At 43.4% G+C, this 16,156-nt stretch overlaps 1 protein-coding gene across 6 annotated transcripts in view; it reads left to right on the top strand.

Moving 5' to 3' along the window:
- Positions 1 to 16,156, top strand: part of VPS13D (vacuolar protein sorting 13 homolog D) — a 107,535-nt gene that overhangs the window by 87,899 nt on the left and 3,480 nt on the right. For all 6 annotated transcript variants that reach the window (XR_008746286.1, XM_055798764.1, XM_055798766.1 and 3 more), the window contains 2 exons: positions 10,670 to 10,801; positions 15,488 to 15,728. Coding sequence is in view for 5 of the 6 variants with exons in the window: in XM_055798764.1 (XP_055654739.1) it covers positions 10,670 to 10,801; positions 15,488 to 15,728 (373 nt within the window). In the remaining variant the exon portion in view is untranslated. The remainder of the gene's footprint in view (positions 1 to 10,669; positions 10,802 to 15,487; positions 15,729 to 16,156) is intronic.

Below are 16,156 nucleotides of genomic sequence, written 5' to 3'. Positions count from 1 at the left end.
CCATTGGGACCATGTCTGCTAACACTGCAAAGGGAGACTTCATGAGGCACTGACCTGTTGTTCTACATACCAGCATCTATTTTGTAAGTAAGAAAGACTTTCTGCTAAATCAGTGTTTAACTTGACATTTAAGGGCAGAAAGATATCCTGATTGCATCCGGACTGTTCGTTAAGGGACAGAACGGGACACAGGCACCAGAAGGGAACACTGCGAGCGGAGGACAAAGGAGCAAAAATGGAAAACATCAAAGTGAATAATGCTAAGTAGCTAGCCAACCATAAAATGTGATATTATGTTTTTCTTTAATGCCCATTCATTATTAGCAACAAATAATTTCAAAAAGATGAATGAATACAGAGTTCTTACTGCGATAGTCTTCCCAAAACCAAAATATTTACTGATTTTCGCTAGTGCCCTGGCATGTTACAACTAGAGGCAGGTTATACTTTCGTCAGACATCACATTATACGGTACTGCATTGAGTGAAACTTGCATTGCTTTTGCATTAAACAAAGGACTGCTGCTATGGCTGGGTTCAGATCAGAGACCAGATTAAGCTTGATTTTATTGTGTCCAGGAACAGGTTTGGAAAAGGTGCAAGTTTTGAGGAAGAGGCAGTATGTTGGATTAGGCTGGTGGGCTATGGCAGGAGGGAGGGCTGACAGTGGCGTCGTGGGGGTGCAGCGCTGCTGAAGGCCTGGGGAGCGCTGCCGCGGCACAGACAGACGTGCAGTAGGCAGCCAGTGATTCCCAGTTTGGTTAAATGCAAGGCACTGGTGTGTCAGCCTGGCATAGCCCATCAGAAATATACACAATTACGAACTTCCTTCTGAAAAGAGCTGGTAAATCCATTGTTGGATTCACCACAGATGTATTCTGCTCCTTACACTTCACGTGACAATTAAGAGGACTGCATTTGCTCCACAAAGTGGAATTCTGATACTGTGTGCCTGCTTCACGGTATTGAGCTATTAACTAAAAGGAATGCATCTACACAGGGAAAAAAAAAATCATATCCTTTGGAAATACTTGCATTTCTAGAGCCTGCATATTTTGTCTAAGTATCTTATGTGTTAGCAAAAGCTTTTGGACACCAAGCCCGGAAGGTAAGAGGAACACCTTTCACTGTGGTGTGTGTTTCCTGCTCTCTGGCATTTGTGTGTCTTCTAGATCCATCTTTACTCATAAGGCGCTCTGCTAGGTGATGCTGCCGCTGTGGCGTAGTCGATGTAATGGTTTCCTTGGGCTGAAACAATTAGAGCGCTGCAGATTTAACCAGTCTGCAATGGAATCTCCTAGAATGGAACTGGAGAGACTTCAAAAAAGGTTACATTCACGCGCTAGTGTCAGCAGAACAAACTAAAGCCATCGAAGACCAGGCAGTAAAGTGTTCACGATTTCCATTCACAAATCTACTTGCTTAGAATTAGGTGGGATAAGTTGAAAGCGTATGTGTACCAGAAATGAACAAAAGCTTTATTCAAAACAGACGTGTCTGTTGGAATGTACCAGGACAAATCATCAGACTGCATTAAACCAGTCGGACTTGATCCCCAGAATTGAAAAAAATTTAATACACATTCTGTGGGTTTTTATAATATCTTTTGGCCCTCTTACTAGTATTTTCAGTTCATAAAAATAGCAGGAAAGTTGAAACTGGCGTAGCGCAATAGGAATATAGCATTTGTTTATTTCCTTCTAAAGCACAAGTGGCACAAACTGCTCGCCAATGCAGTGGCTGTATGACCTCATGTCCTGAAACATCTGCATGTTGTGCCAAAGGGGTGAAGTCTGGTACAGCAGGTCTAGGGCAGCTTTCTGGGAATGGGCTGTGCTGGTCCCAGTAGTGCTGGGTACTTCCTGTACCGAGGAATGAGTACACGGGTACCTTGCGTTAGTGCATAACCAGGAACAGTCCTTGTGGTTTTCTGTGTATGTGTTTCTTTCTCTTGTCTGCATTTGGAGCACCATCTTTCAAGCTGTCTTTCCATTCACTTTCACTCCAGACAATTCTGCCTTGAGATCACATTAAAGCCGCCTTTACGTCCTTAATTTTGTGACCTTTATCAAGAAGTGAGTCTTTAATTCCCACAGCAGTAAATCTTTGAGTAGAGTATCTGAGCATGCCCAAAGGTGGACTTTTTCCATTCCAGACCAGACATAAAGATGCAGGAAATGCCTGTTACATACAAAATGACAATCTTCTCTACACACTGCATTTCCAGTAGTTTTGTGTTTTACTAGAATTAATTGCTGTGTTCTTCTCCCAAGCAGAAATATCATGGCATCAGGTTCTCCAAGGTTACTCCGCACACTTAACAGTATTAAACCATGCAGCTGGTCAGGTAGTCATTTGTACTGACATGTTTTATTTTCAAATTAAAAGACAGAGCATTGCTTTAAAACTAATCCCACTCCTAAGCAGTATTTGAAGCCAGGTTAGTGGAGGTTTGTATTTCTGTAGCAATTACAGGCTTAGTGAAAGCAGGGGACTTTGCGGCAAGGTACGTGCTGGAGCCCTGCTCAGCCGTTTACCTGTCACGAGACAGATTTTCCCGTGTCACTAACAGCGAGGTTTTCTGTTCAGTCCTGGTCCGGAGCCTGTAGATGGGAGCCCAGGGCCTGCTGGGATGGGGTTTTACACTTGTGCTGTCCTTTTGCCCTTCCACTGAACTCTTTTCATTTCAGTCATGAGCAAACAGTCAGTGCCTGAACTAACAACCCTGCAATCCTCCAAAGCACGCCTCGCTTACAGTACCAAACAAAGGGAGGCCCGCGTGGGCCGGCCCAGGCCAAGGAATGCAGCTTCAGGGTTCTGCTCCATAAATTTAACCAGCACGACAAAAAGGAGATAATATGAGCCTTCGTGATGATCTGAAAGGGGGAGGTTTGTGTCCCATTGATTGCGGTCTGGCCTACTGCCAGGCCCCAAGCCTGACCGACAGTTGAACCATATCGTTAAGGCGTGTAATACAGCTCGAGTCTTGTACAGCAGCCAATGAGTACATATCCAGAGGGCAAAAGTTTATAAAGAGTTGAGGCTGTCCTGTTTAACCCTCTCACACTGCATGTAATATATACTGCTGCCATTCAGAAATAGTCACATTGCTATTAAAAATGTAAACCTTCAGCTTTACTTGGAAAAAAATACACGTGTGTCTGATTTCTAATGTGCAGCAGATTTATAAAGTGATCTGAGAAAAATATGTAAAACTGATTTTTATTTTTTTATAATTTAACAAAAAAAATCCAACCTGCTTTTTCTTCAGTACTACTTTATCCGTAGTTGCTTTTTTGTTCAGCGACGTCTTCTGGGTTGTTCTACAAACTCTTTCATACAGATGGAGCTATTTATTGCCTTGATGTCACCTCATTTAGCATGTGGCTGGTATTTTTATAGATAATTTTTTCACCTAATGCTGCTGTTAACATGTGGAATGCTCTTTTATCAGTTTTGTAAGTACAGCCAGTCGATTTGAATTGTTCTTGCAATTGCTAACTTTAAAACCAAAACAAACTTTATGAGTAGCTTTTCGTTAGATGAAGTCGGTGCTCAAGGACTTCACTGTGCCTCTTGCGGCCTGGGGTGCACCAACTGGAAAGTTTCATAAAGCAGGGTCTGAAGAGAAAACACGTAGAGCCATCACCGTTGGTCTCTCACAGCCCTGGATGCACAGCTAGCAGTGCGTCCTGGTGCGGGGCGGGCGCGCGGCCTTGCTGCCTTCCCAGAACGGCGGGAGTGAATACGGAAACGCTCTGTTACGCTCGGAGTGAAGGGACCGTGTTTGCATTTACAACAAACGGGTGCTGCCGGGACCTACAGACACGAGCACAGACCCACCAGCGCTCCATCCCCCACACCGCCCTGCCTGGCAGCAGGCTGCATGCACAAGCCTTGAGACCACCTCGTCCTGTGCCCCGAAGCACGGTAAATGCTGTGGCCCTGGGCACTTTATTCTTCACTAAGGCACGTTCAGCTCACGTTTTTCAGATAGGTGTTTGCAAGAAATCCCTGCTTTTTACATTGAATTGCCAGGTGAATGGGAGCATTTTTCAACACATCTGTGAGACAGGGAATGTTAAGGTGACAGCTGTAATCGTCACTGTGGTCAGTACAGGAAGAGTCTGGCAGAAGCTGGAAGCTGAGATGGCAGTGTTAGGTTTGGTAACTTCTTAAGCTTGATGACATCGAAGTGCTTGAACAAGCTGGTTTGCTGCACAGCTGCTCCACTCAGCAGTGGAGCAAGTGCCAGAGGCTGAGGACTGGCTGATGTAAGTGTGGCTGGTGTAAGTGCCGTGCAGCTGTCTAGCATGCAGGCACACACACCTTACGCAGATCTTGGATTTGTAATGTGGACATCATCAGGATGTGCCATTTGGGTGAGTGCATCTGCTGGTTTTAAAGGGATTCTTGATACCTTAATTAAGCTCATCTCGCTTCCTTTTGAACTTGGAGCCTGAAGAGGCTGTGTATGATCATAAACCCAATGAACAGTTTTCAGTTTTGTTTTGATGTTGTATACAAAAGAAAGGGGAAAGGGGGAGAAGAGCTGCATCTCATAAGAACTTGGCAGGAACGGCCTGTGTGATAAACAGTTGCTTCTTCAGCATGCTGTAGTTCTCCTAAAGGTATATCAGGTCAGATCAAGGTCCTTAGCATCTGAGCTGGTAGATCCCTCAAAAAAGGAGGGATTTGACTGTTAGTGGGAGGTTTTAACCCTAGGCACCATTTATGTGCATGTTTCTGCCTGAAACTAGCATTTTGGGAACACATTTAACAAGCACAATATATTCCATGCATTTGCTGGAATAAACGGTGCATATAAGCTTCCTCAGATATGCAGTCAGCAGGGAGCTGTCTGGCTCATGGTTTTACACATTCTTGCATCTAACTGAGACGTTCTAATGCCAAATCCAACACTCGGACTGACTGCACTGCATGTGCATTTTTAACACACCTTAAAAGCATCTGTGGCTGAGGCGGTGAATGAATGCCATCGCGGAGCTGTGCCAGGCCCCTGGGTTCAGGCGTCAAGTCTTCGAGCAGTTACCTGCCTGTGGGGAGCTGCACCCCCGAAGTCCCGCACTGGGAAGGAGGCAGCTGTAGTTACCCTTTGAAATACGGCCTTAACATCTGCCAGCACAGCCACAGCGGAACATGAACTCTCGGTTGTCACAGGCTTTTCTGAAATTAGGCCCAAGTCATTTAACGCTCTCAGACGCGGAGAACTAGCACGTAAAAAATAATGCTGAGTCCCCTTATGCTCAGTAAATTCAGGGGGACATTCAATATTTGAAACAAAGCAAGTATGTCAGTGAGGAAAGAATAACGGGAAGTTTTCAGTATTTTGAAAAGGTCTGATACAAAATACGGATTATATTGGGAACAGCATACGTTTGTATGTTATCCTTATGATCCTGTGGCACGACTGCATCGTCTGTTATTTGTTGCTGTGATGGCTGAACTTTTAGGTTAATTTTTAAGACACATATTGTTTAGCATTTAATTGTTTCTGGCACTTCTGAGGATGCTGTGCGCTGTCCGCGTGTTACACGTCTATGAGACAAGTACTGTCTTGGTGCTGTGTTTTGTGGAAGTCACGTGCATGGGCTGACACCACTTACGGAAGGCTGCAGGTGGAATTCCGCACTGAGCTCCCACAAGTGTAGCAGGTATTGCAGTTGCTGCGCGTTTTATGATAGACGGTGTAAGGCTGTTCCTCCTTTTATTTAGCGGATTAAGTCACTTCTTAATGTCTGAAATGCACTAAAGCCTCTCAGACAAAGCCCTCCCTGTATTTATGAAGCAGACTTTTTCCAGAGCCAAGTAAGTAACAGGTTTGATATTGTTTCTTCAGAATACCAGCAGCAATTGAATTGTTTCATGGGCTTGTATTACCTGCCAATTTTCCTTTGTTTGAACTAAGGTTGTTTTATGATTATTTCAAGGGGATAAAAATTGTTCCCAGGCTGGAAGTCAGTATGCCAAGTTACAGCCCAGAGCAGGCTTTTATCAATAAATTTTATGCAAACCTGAAAAAACAAGTTTATAATGGAAACACTGACAGAATTTGAGCTATACCAGAACCAGTAAGTTACTGCTTTAAACGGGTTGGAATGATGGGGTTGTGAAACTGGAACACCGTTATGAAGGCTGGCAGGTCTGGCAGCAAGAGCCGGGTCTAGGGGAGGAAGATGATAACGTGGGGGAGAGCCCTGCGGCCAGAGAGCTCGGGGGGGCTTACGTGGCTCATGGGCACACAGCGTCTGTCGGCTCGAACGCACGGGGGTGTCAGTGACGGGCAGGCTGTGCAGCAGGTGAAGGCCCTGTGAAGAGCCTCTTCGTTAAGTACTTATTTCAGATGCCAAAATCACATCTCCTTGCACTTACAGCTGTTATTTGTGCAGGATTTGGGGGGTCCCTGCGCAATTCCAATTAAGGATCAAAATCTCTACACACGCCCAAGTTGGGCTCCTTAGTCAGCTTGCAGTTGACAGTGCTGCTCTCTTACCAAAAGGACAGATGAAAAATTCCACAAATACACATTTTACATGAAAAGCTGCGGTGATCACTGTGTCAGTCATAGGGTTCTTCCTTGTTGCTTTTTTTCTCTCAGGAGAAGCAGCTCCATTTCCCATAGCTGTTTTACTCTGAATTATTATTCTGGGTGCGATACTGAGGAAACAGAAAGATGTAAATTTGTGTATAATTTTAGAAGTGCAATGTTGTGTTTTCACAGATGATCATCTGTTGATACACAAAGTTTGATACCTTCTGATTTATATTTTGTTAATGTTTTTGTCAAAGCGATCTAGGTGCACTTCAAGGAAATTTGTTAGGTCCAAAAGACACTCAAAGATGAGTAACAGCTACTGTTCTCAAAACCTGTGTATTTATGCACCTCAGCAAGAACCTGGTATAATCCGGACAGCGTACCTGATGGGGTAAACATGTAGTGGAGGAACAAGATAAGTAGTTCTGTAAAACATGTAGTTGTTTCTACAAGAGACTTGTTGTTTCTACAAGAAAGAACTTGTAGTTCTTTCAGTCTAAGTTGGTAAATGATTATCACCAATCATACCCGAATGACTTCCTTGTATCAGTGGGTCGGTGATCTGTTTGATTACAAAACTTTTGGCTTAAAACTGGTCAACTGAATCACAAGGTTTCTGTGAACTGTTAAGCAAAAGCCAACCAATTAACACTGTTAACTGTTTTTAGTGTGCATACAGCCATCTGAAATGAGATTCTCCAGGGTTCAGCTTTGTCTGAACAGTGAAGAACTGGAGTGTGTGCCTCAACCTTCTGACACCATTTCCAATCTCTTTGTGTCTTCATTCAGCAGCACTCTTCCCTGCTGTGACTAGTAGACGTGAGGGCATTTCTGTCTTGTATTGCCTTTGTGTGCTTATTAAAAAAGAATCAGCAGATCTGTTGAGTGCTTGTTTAATGTAACACAGATGTGGGCACACCACCGTTCATTCTGCTTTACAAATATTCAGCTTTTTGTATTTCATCAGTGTTGCTTATTATTTACAGAACGTAACTTGAGACAGTAGAACAAATTTTTAGATTAAAAAAATCAAGTTGTGTGGAATGTTTTTAGCTGTCCAGACCAAACAGACCAGTTTGCCAAGGGGGTGGTGAACTAAATCAATGTAATTTATGCTTGTGCTAGTGGCATTTAGTGAAAAGCAGCTGACCTTCTTATCACTGAGACAGGAATTACCTTTTATCACCAGGATGAACGTTTTGGCAGGAGGAGCAGTGGGGCAGTAAGCACTGTGCTCTTAAGTACTTCTTCCATTTAAAAACAAAAATGAAAACCAGCCACAACCAAACGCACAACTCGGAAATTGCCAGGCCTTCCAGAAATTCACTGTGGTGCCTAGTTCTGTTGGAAACAGTTTCCCAGTTGGAAACCCGTGTTCGCTGGTGTTCCCAAGGCTCAGGCCTGACTACGAGGCCCTGCGCTTTCCTTGCAGATACCCCTTACGGTACTGCAGGACATGAGAGAAAACAGCGCGGCTGAACCTTTATCTGAAAGGTGCTTAATGTAAAAGCCATTATGCAGTGGTGTTGCTCACTCCCATACGGATGGTTGGCTAACCTTCCTCAACCTGTGACAGGAAAGTAAAAAGTTATTGATTGGTCGATAGTTAATTAAAAACTACATTATGCTTCAGACATTCACTCTTTAAACTTGTCAACAGAAGCTACAGGTGCTGTAGAGTGCTAGGAGCCAATGGGGGCTTCCTGGATAACCGAAATTTTGCCATTTTACTGCTTTTGGAAGTCAGGAAGTAGGACAAGCAGCAAGATGTGAATTACACTGGTTGGAAACCTGTAACTTCTTTGGAAATTTGCCTCATCTTTTTGTGTTTCATGAAGGCAAATACATACTTTTGTTTACTACTGTGTAAGAATCTAATGGGTAAAACAGGCAGTTATTTCTTCTCCTCTGGTGCAGGTTCAGAATGGTAACAATACTGTCATGTAACTGTGCCTGGTACAGGTGAACCCTGTTTATATCTGAAAAATCTAAGGGGCAGGAGAGGTGACTTGCTCTGGAGTCATAGTGCTTAACAGCGAGTTCTAACCACTGCATACAGCTGTTATTCAGTGGGATAATGTCAAGTTATACATAGGTGGTGGAAGTCACCTATTTACCTGGTGTTTAGGTTATTCTGATTCAGGGAAGTGCTACTAATGGAAGAATATGGCTTTAAGACATTGTACATTTTGCAAATGAGGAAAACTGAGTACCTTTATGCAGCAAACTGCAGTTTTCATACTGGCGTTTTTTAGCTTAGATGCGTAACGCTGTAATTAACTAATGGGCGTCTAATCAAAAGCAGCAGCAGTGTAGCAGGACAGGTAAAGCAGTGAGAACATCTGTCAGCAGAGGTAAAACTGAAAATTTGACTGGTCACATTTAATGACATACTGGCACTATTAATGACAACATTTGTTACGGTTTCTTAAGCCCTTGCTCTGTTTCACATTCTTTTAGTTGGAGAATTTCCACTTTTCATTTCATCCTCCCTGCTGACAAACTGACTTTCCATCTTAGCATAACCATAGTTCAGCTGAAGTGAAGTCAAGAGCTTTTTGTCTTTCCTGAAATTTCTCTCAAAGAGGATCAGGGATAAGCACTACTCTGAGCCACTGTAATTTGTTGTGCAGATCAGGGATGTAATAATCTCATTAACAAAATCAGAACTTACCAGGTAGCCATAATGCATTAAAAATATAAATTGGCTTGTTTTTCTCCACTGTGCTGGAAAGCCAGTATCTTTGGCTTCTATACCTTGTTTGCAAAATACCTTGTTGATACCAGACAGAGCAGTAATAGCCAAAACAGAGGCCAGTTACCCAACGGGAGAGCAGCAAAGATGGTATTAATTCATTAGTGACGTGTAGGAGATTCTGTTCCAGTAACATTTACTGCAGCCAAGAAGGGAAGGGGCAGAAAAAAAAAAAAATCATCACCATTAAAAGTCAAGGGTGTCAGAGGCTCGAAGGAGAACAAATTTTAAAATGGTGGATGGGTTTCCAGCCTGGGACAGGACTGCTGAAAGGGAAAGGTGACAAAGAATCAAGGCTCCAGAGAGAACATCTGCAGAAAGCAAAGCTTACGAGGCAAGTACTCCTGTGTGCTATTGCCAAGCAGCTTAGACAGAAAATGCGTTGTTACACAGGACTTTTTCCCTGTCTTCTGATCACAAATGATAGCAGCAGTTCATTGTACAGGATCTTTACAAAGAATCAAGATAGGAAATGGAGAGCACTGGTCAAAAATGGTACGCTTGCCTTGGAAAATTACTAACAGCGGTAGCCTGAGAGAGATATGAAAAAGCATGCAGCAGCAGACCCAGTGATGCTGCTGGGAACGGACAGAGATTAAAGCATGGCTAGGCAGTCTGTAACACAAGTCTTCAGGGGTAGGGCGTTCCAAAAGCTTAAAGGAATTCGGAATATTATTTTTTAACAGAATACTGTTAAGGGAGGAACCTAGCCTGCAGTTCTTTAGCACTGTGGCCAGTATCAACCTCTGATGCCTGTTAGGCCACACATATGTGTCTTTTCTGTCTTGGGTCTTTTTTTTTTTATTATTTATTACTGTCATTTTTTTAATAGACACCCAAGAAAGGTAAAGTATGTTAAACCCTACTACAGAGACTCCAATTAACCGTGGATTTTTATTTTGTCTTAACTGCATGTTCCTATTTCTAGAACCTTCAGTTCTCAAACTACTGACGCTGTCCATCAGTGTGAGCTCTAGGTTGATGCACTCTTATTTTCTGTAGAAAAGTGAGAAGAAACAGTCCAATCAGTAAAACTCTGCTGATAAATAGATCCCAAAATCTGCAGACATTATACTCAGTTCAGGTTGCTTCTTCCTATTAATTTAGCACAATGCCCCTTAATTGCAGAATAAACCTGGGAGACATTTCTTTGAAATGTAAAACCATATGAGCAGACACCACGCCTTCCAGATCAAGAACTACAGAATCCACATGCTGCATTTGTGAAGCCCTTGTATTTTTAAAGGCTTCGTCACACCTTGTATTTCCAAATAAGTAAAACTTTGTGTGCTGACAGGTCGAAGTGGAAGGAAGAGCGCTGCTGTTGCACTCATTTTTCTGCATCTATTTTGCACGTAGGACCCAGGCGGAGAGAGTGAGAAAGCCACGCTGCTGCAGAGGACCTCAAGGGCTCTTGCCCCGCTATTTGGAAAGTCAAGCGGAAGGACAAGAACAGCTGTTCAAGCTGACTGACAACATCCAAGATGAGTTGTAAGTACTGACTTAAAGTATTTTAAGTAGTTCTGCTTGCTGGCATCGTATCTTCCATGTCTGTGGGGAAGAGGGACTAAAAACTGCTTCACACGCGCACACGCATGCAGTTAGCTTGTTTTCTCCTGGTACCCATGAGCAGCACAGTGTGAGCACCTGGTGACTTCCACGGTGGCCTGCCCGGTGGCTGTATGCAAGTGTCACTGCAGGTGCCACAGGTTCGCTTGTCGCTTACTGCCTTTGATCACACATCATGTAGAGGCTGTGGAAGAGGCGGAGCCTTGGTCTGTTGACTCCTCCTCCTGTTAATGTCCCTGGTCCCCTTCTGTCATTACAAAAGATGAAATCTCAGTAAGTTTCCAAGTAATCGCTAGCCCACACACGATACGTGTCCAACCCTCCACGTCACTGACAAAACAAGCGCTTGTTTCAAGCCTGTGCTCTCCTTCCTCTGTAACATCCGTACAGGCAGAACCAGTGCCTCTTCCCCTACCTTCTGTTTCTCACAGCCCAAAGCCTGGGAGAGTGGCTAGTGAGAGCGGTACCTGAGCCACCAACAGGCACACAATGTGTCAGAGGTGGCTCTGGTTTACATGGGAGAGAAGCTGACTTGGGATACTATGGTGGTACATGTTATTCCTAAGCTGCAGCTGTTAATGACCAAAATAACCTGCAAAATATTTACATTTTTTTCTCCAGAAAAGTCAATACCGAGTAATTTGAATGAGTAATACGCTCAAGGTGCACCTACATTTGAGTGCCCTGGATATGGGTTCATGAAAGCAAGTGAAAACAGCTATTAGTGGTCAGGTCTGAAAACATGAAAAAAAACACCACCTACAGAGTGAATGCATGGGAAGACCCGTGTACGTGTTTCTGTCTCTGAACTTGGCACTGGTGAGGCTGCACCTTGAACACCGAGTTCAGCTCTGGCCCCTCGCTGCAGGAGGGACGTCGGGTGCTGGAGCGTGTCCAGAGCCGGGCAGCGGGGCTGGGGCACCACTCCGGTGGGGAGCTGGGGGGGTTCAGCCTGCAGAGAAGGGGGCTCAGGGGGACCCTCTCGCTCCCTGCAGCTGCCTGACGGGAGCGGGTAGCGAGGGGGGGTCGGGCTCTGCTCCCAGGTGACAAGCGACAGGACAAGAGGGAACGGCCTCAACTTGCACCAGGGGAGGGTCAGGTTGGGCATTAGGAAAAACATCTTCACCGAAAGGGCTGTCAAGCGCTGGGACCGGCTGTCAGGGAGCTGGGGGGGTCACCACCCCCGGGGCGCTTAAAAGATGCGTGGATGTGGCGCCTGGGGACATTCTTTAGCGGTGGGCTTGGCAGTGTCGGTTAACGGTTGGACTCTGTGAGCTTTAAGGCCTTTTCCAACCTAAACAATTCTGTGATTGTACGGGAGATGTCAGTTTGTTGGATTGGGGTCGTAAGGCGTAATTCATTACTTAACCTGCTCTCCACCACAGCTACCTGAACAGCTGTTTTCAGTGGAGAGTGTAGGACACTGTGTTTTGCATCTATCATCCGTCAGAGTATCTGCCAAGGCAAAGCAGTGAGAACCACGAGGTGAGGCTCGTGGGGAGGTACCAGCTCAGCACCTTCATCTCACCCGCATCAGTGGTCACTGAAGCCACAGGCCGCTCCAGCACTCGAGCTTCTACCCTCAGCTGCCTGGGAGGAAGAGCCTGTGTACTGGTGTATCTGCCACTTGCGGCCTTGTGATCTTACGCTGTCGTTATCCTGGTTTCATCTCGTTTAAGGGTCTTCATGCATATACAGTCTGGCTGTTCAGGAGGGAGAATTTAAAGAGCGCAATTTGTGACTAGAAAACGTTGTCAGCTTTTTGCAAGTGTACTCCATAAGCAGATCAGTGGGCTTTTGTCATCGAGTCACGCTGTTCATTCACTGTGACTTTCACCATTAGGAACATCATTCAACAAGAAAACAGTGTTTCTTGTCATGGAAAATAAGTACAAAATTATGCCTCTGACTTTTATCCTAGTATCATAATCAGAAACACATTTAAAGACCTGATTATTTGCATATTTTCCTTCAGAGTTAAATCCATAAAAGGGGGTTTAATACCTTGCTCTACTGTTCTAACTAAATGTTTCCACATTTTTTTCCAGTTAGGCTCGCTGTTTCACTTCTGGAAAATATTGTGTAATTACTTCCTGATGTTGTTAAAAAACCCACAGATTCTCCAGAGATCTGGTTGCTTCTACTTTGTTCTACTGGATCATGTTTCATCTAATTTTTAGTTTTATTAATTTGAGATCTTTCTAATAGTGTAGAAGTATGGGTTTAAAAAAAAAGTACTATCTTGAAGTAGTATCTTAAAAGGTTCAATACCCATTTTGAGAACTAGGCACAGAGAAGAAAGCAAGAGTTGGCAAGAGAAAATGGGTAATGATGCATGACTCAAACTTAGAACAGAATGTAGAACTTGAACTACAAATTAGCTAATGTTTCTGTGCTTCACCATTAAATCACTGACCTCTGTTTCCATACGTGACACCAGTAAAAATCGTGCATGGAACATTAGATATATAACCTGTTGTTCTTATGAAAAAAAAAACGAACCCGAACTCTGATCACCCAGTTCTTTCCACCAAACTTTGCAGTGGCTTTCAGTGCTCCAGTTCTCTCTGTGGATGTCCCTCATACCGCGTGCTGTGACACCCTGCGTTGGGGAACAGGTGTTCTGCTTTTGTGGGTGTACAGACCCCTCTCAGGTTTCTCAGCATTGCTGTGACAATTGCAAAGCACAGCGATACAGTATTAGGGGTTTCTGATAATCGCCTTTTCATCTGCTTTCCCTGCTGGGAAAGTAGCAAAGCAAAGCAAGGTGCCAGCAAGCTTCCTCTGGTTCCACTCCTAGTGGAGCCTGACCCCAGTCAGAGCTGGGATCTCTGTAAAACGCTGTACTTGCTTTCATCTGCCTGGCCTAAGGAACAAGGCTATTATTCTGCAGACCATAACGCTGCTCTATTTTAAAATTAAGTTTTCTATGACACTTCATAAAAAATACCACTCTCCATCCTACTTAACTAACTTCAAAGACAAAACCTTGCCCCAAAGTGTTTCAACTCTGATGGAAAACTGAGGGGCAATTGGTAGTTTCAGTAACTGCTAACATTGCTTTTCACCTAGTTTTTTTTAAGGCAAAATACACATTTTTGTCCATTTTGTTTTACTTAAAGGAACACAATTCAATTATCCTATCCCATAGTTTTATCCAAGGTTAGAGCTGGGCAAAGTACGTTGCAGGCTTTTTGTATTGGAATGGCTGTGCTTTTCTCAGCGCTTCGATGAAATGTAAGTTGTTGACTGCAGTAAGCGTGTGTGCCTTTCCCAGAGTTAGGGACCTAAGGGCATTTGTCCGCTGCCGTGGCCAGGAGGCGTAGGGCAGGGAAAAGACCATTTCAGTTCAGAGTACCATCTTTCAGAAGACTAGTATTAGAAAATTACTGGGATTATTCTTCTATACCACAGAAAGAAACTGTGATCTGACCTCTTGATATATTTTTGGCTATTAAGATTCTAGTTATAGCTCTGGGTTTATTTGGATATAGCTCAGAGTAATTTGTGCAAAGTGTTACTTAAATGGTAAAGCCGACAGTAATTTTGGAGATGGTAGGCTTTTCCTATCTGCCAAAAAACCCTCTCAGTACTGACAAAGTACTGTCAAAGATTGCGGTGTATTTTGCAGAATGTATTTGGACAACAGCAGCCAGATTTGTACAAGCAACAGTTCAGAAAATAGTAATTTTGAATCTACCTGACAGCATGAGGATCTTAGTTTTACAGACACGCTTCTGCTGCTGGGGGTTATTGGCACAGCATCATTACTCTGTTTAGCACACACAGTCATGATTTCATCCTCACTTTTCTGAATTTTTCAGCATTTTAGAAAACCCACTAATGAGGTTCAGAGGTTCATTTCAGTAGTAACTCAGAAGTGGGGGAGAAGCATCTGTGTGTGAAATATCTATTTCATGTTTGCATTCCTTACTGTTATTTTTTTACACATCAATCTTTTCAGCCATCATAATTCTCAATATTCTTAACTCACTCTTCTCTACCTCTACTATTCATCACTCAGGCTAATCTCTCTGGGGAAACCTGCTTGCTGCTTAACCTTTCACCCCAGTGTTAAACAGCTAATTTCTCTTTCTAGCTGTGACTCAGGCAGCAGGTTAAACTTGGTTTTTGTTTTTAAAGGCAAGGGAGGTGTGTGGTAAAAGGAAGCACAGTAGGTTTACAGTGTATAGAAGGATAATGCTCTTGTCATAAATGTCTGCAAACCTTTCAGGTATCAGCAGTGAAACTGAAGTTAGTTACAATTACATTGCAGTTTTAGGACTTGCAGTGTTCCAAGGCAAGGAAATTACTCTTTGTAAGCCTTATTAAAGGGTATTTTTATATGCCCTTTTAATGTTCAAAGCTAGAAGCCAGGCATTTAGTGCTAATATTTGATTTACAGCATGGTTTTTTTACCTGGGTGAGAGGGTACTTCATCAGCTTGATTTTTAGAAGAGTTTAAATTAAATACAGATGAATTGTACATGTTACGCTACTAATTTTTCTGAAAGACTTCTAAAGGTCACTGAAAGCATTAACAGGTGAAGACACTGGTTCGTTTACTATTTTTAGCTTCAAGTGAGTAATTTTTCTTTTTCTTCACAGCTTCATAGCAGCAGAGAACATAGACAGCTACTGTGTTCTCATTTCATCTAAAGCTGTGTATTTCCTGAAGAGCGGTGATTACACAGACCGCGAGGCCATCTTCCTAGAAGTCAAGTATGACGATCTCTACCACTGCCTTGTTTCAAAAGACCATGGGAATGTGTACATACAGTTGACGAAGAAAGCTGTCAATACAAGCAGTGGTGTAGCAATGCCAGGCCCATCACAACAGAAGCCAATGGTAAGGATCTAGCACCTATTGTTTCATTCATGCAGGGTTTCTTTTCCCCTTTATGCTTGTACTGGTGCTGGAAGTGTTTGTGGTCATTAGTGTTTGGTTTCCTGTGCTGGGTAACAATGAAAACTTTGTTCTGGTAGCAGTGGAAATAGCTGCTGCCGAAAAGGTTTAGGTGACAGTAGAACTTGCTTCCTGCACTCCTGAGAAAAGCTCAAGGCAAAATCTAAAATATTGCTGCAGGCAGAAAAGTTACCGTAGGAAATGTGTGTTTACCTGAGGAGGGCTTTTAACTTTAACATACATATATGAAGCTTAAGTACTTTGCTGTCTATTTACTCTAGTTTTCTCCTCCTAGACATAGTATTTTTTTACTGCAAAGTATCTAAGATTGGAAAGAGTGTTTATGTCACGCACATAAAAGTTAATCAGAA

This window comes from Falco peregrinus, chromosome 3 (assembly GCF_023634155.1).
Source record: "Falco peregrinus isolate bFalPer1 chromosome 3, bFalPer1.pri, whole genome shotgun sequence".
Lineage (NCBI taxonomy): Eukaryota > Metazoa > Chordata > Aves > Falconiformes > Falconidae > Falco > Falco peregrinus.
Note: the sequence above shows the minus strand (reverse complement) of the source record. Positions and strands in the feature narration are given on the sequence as shown.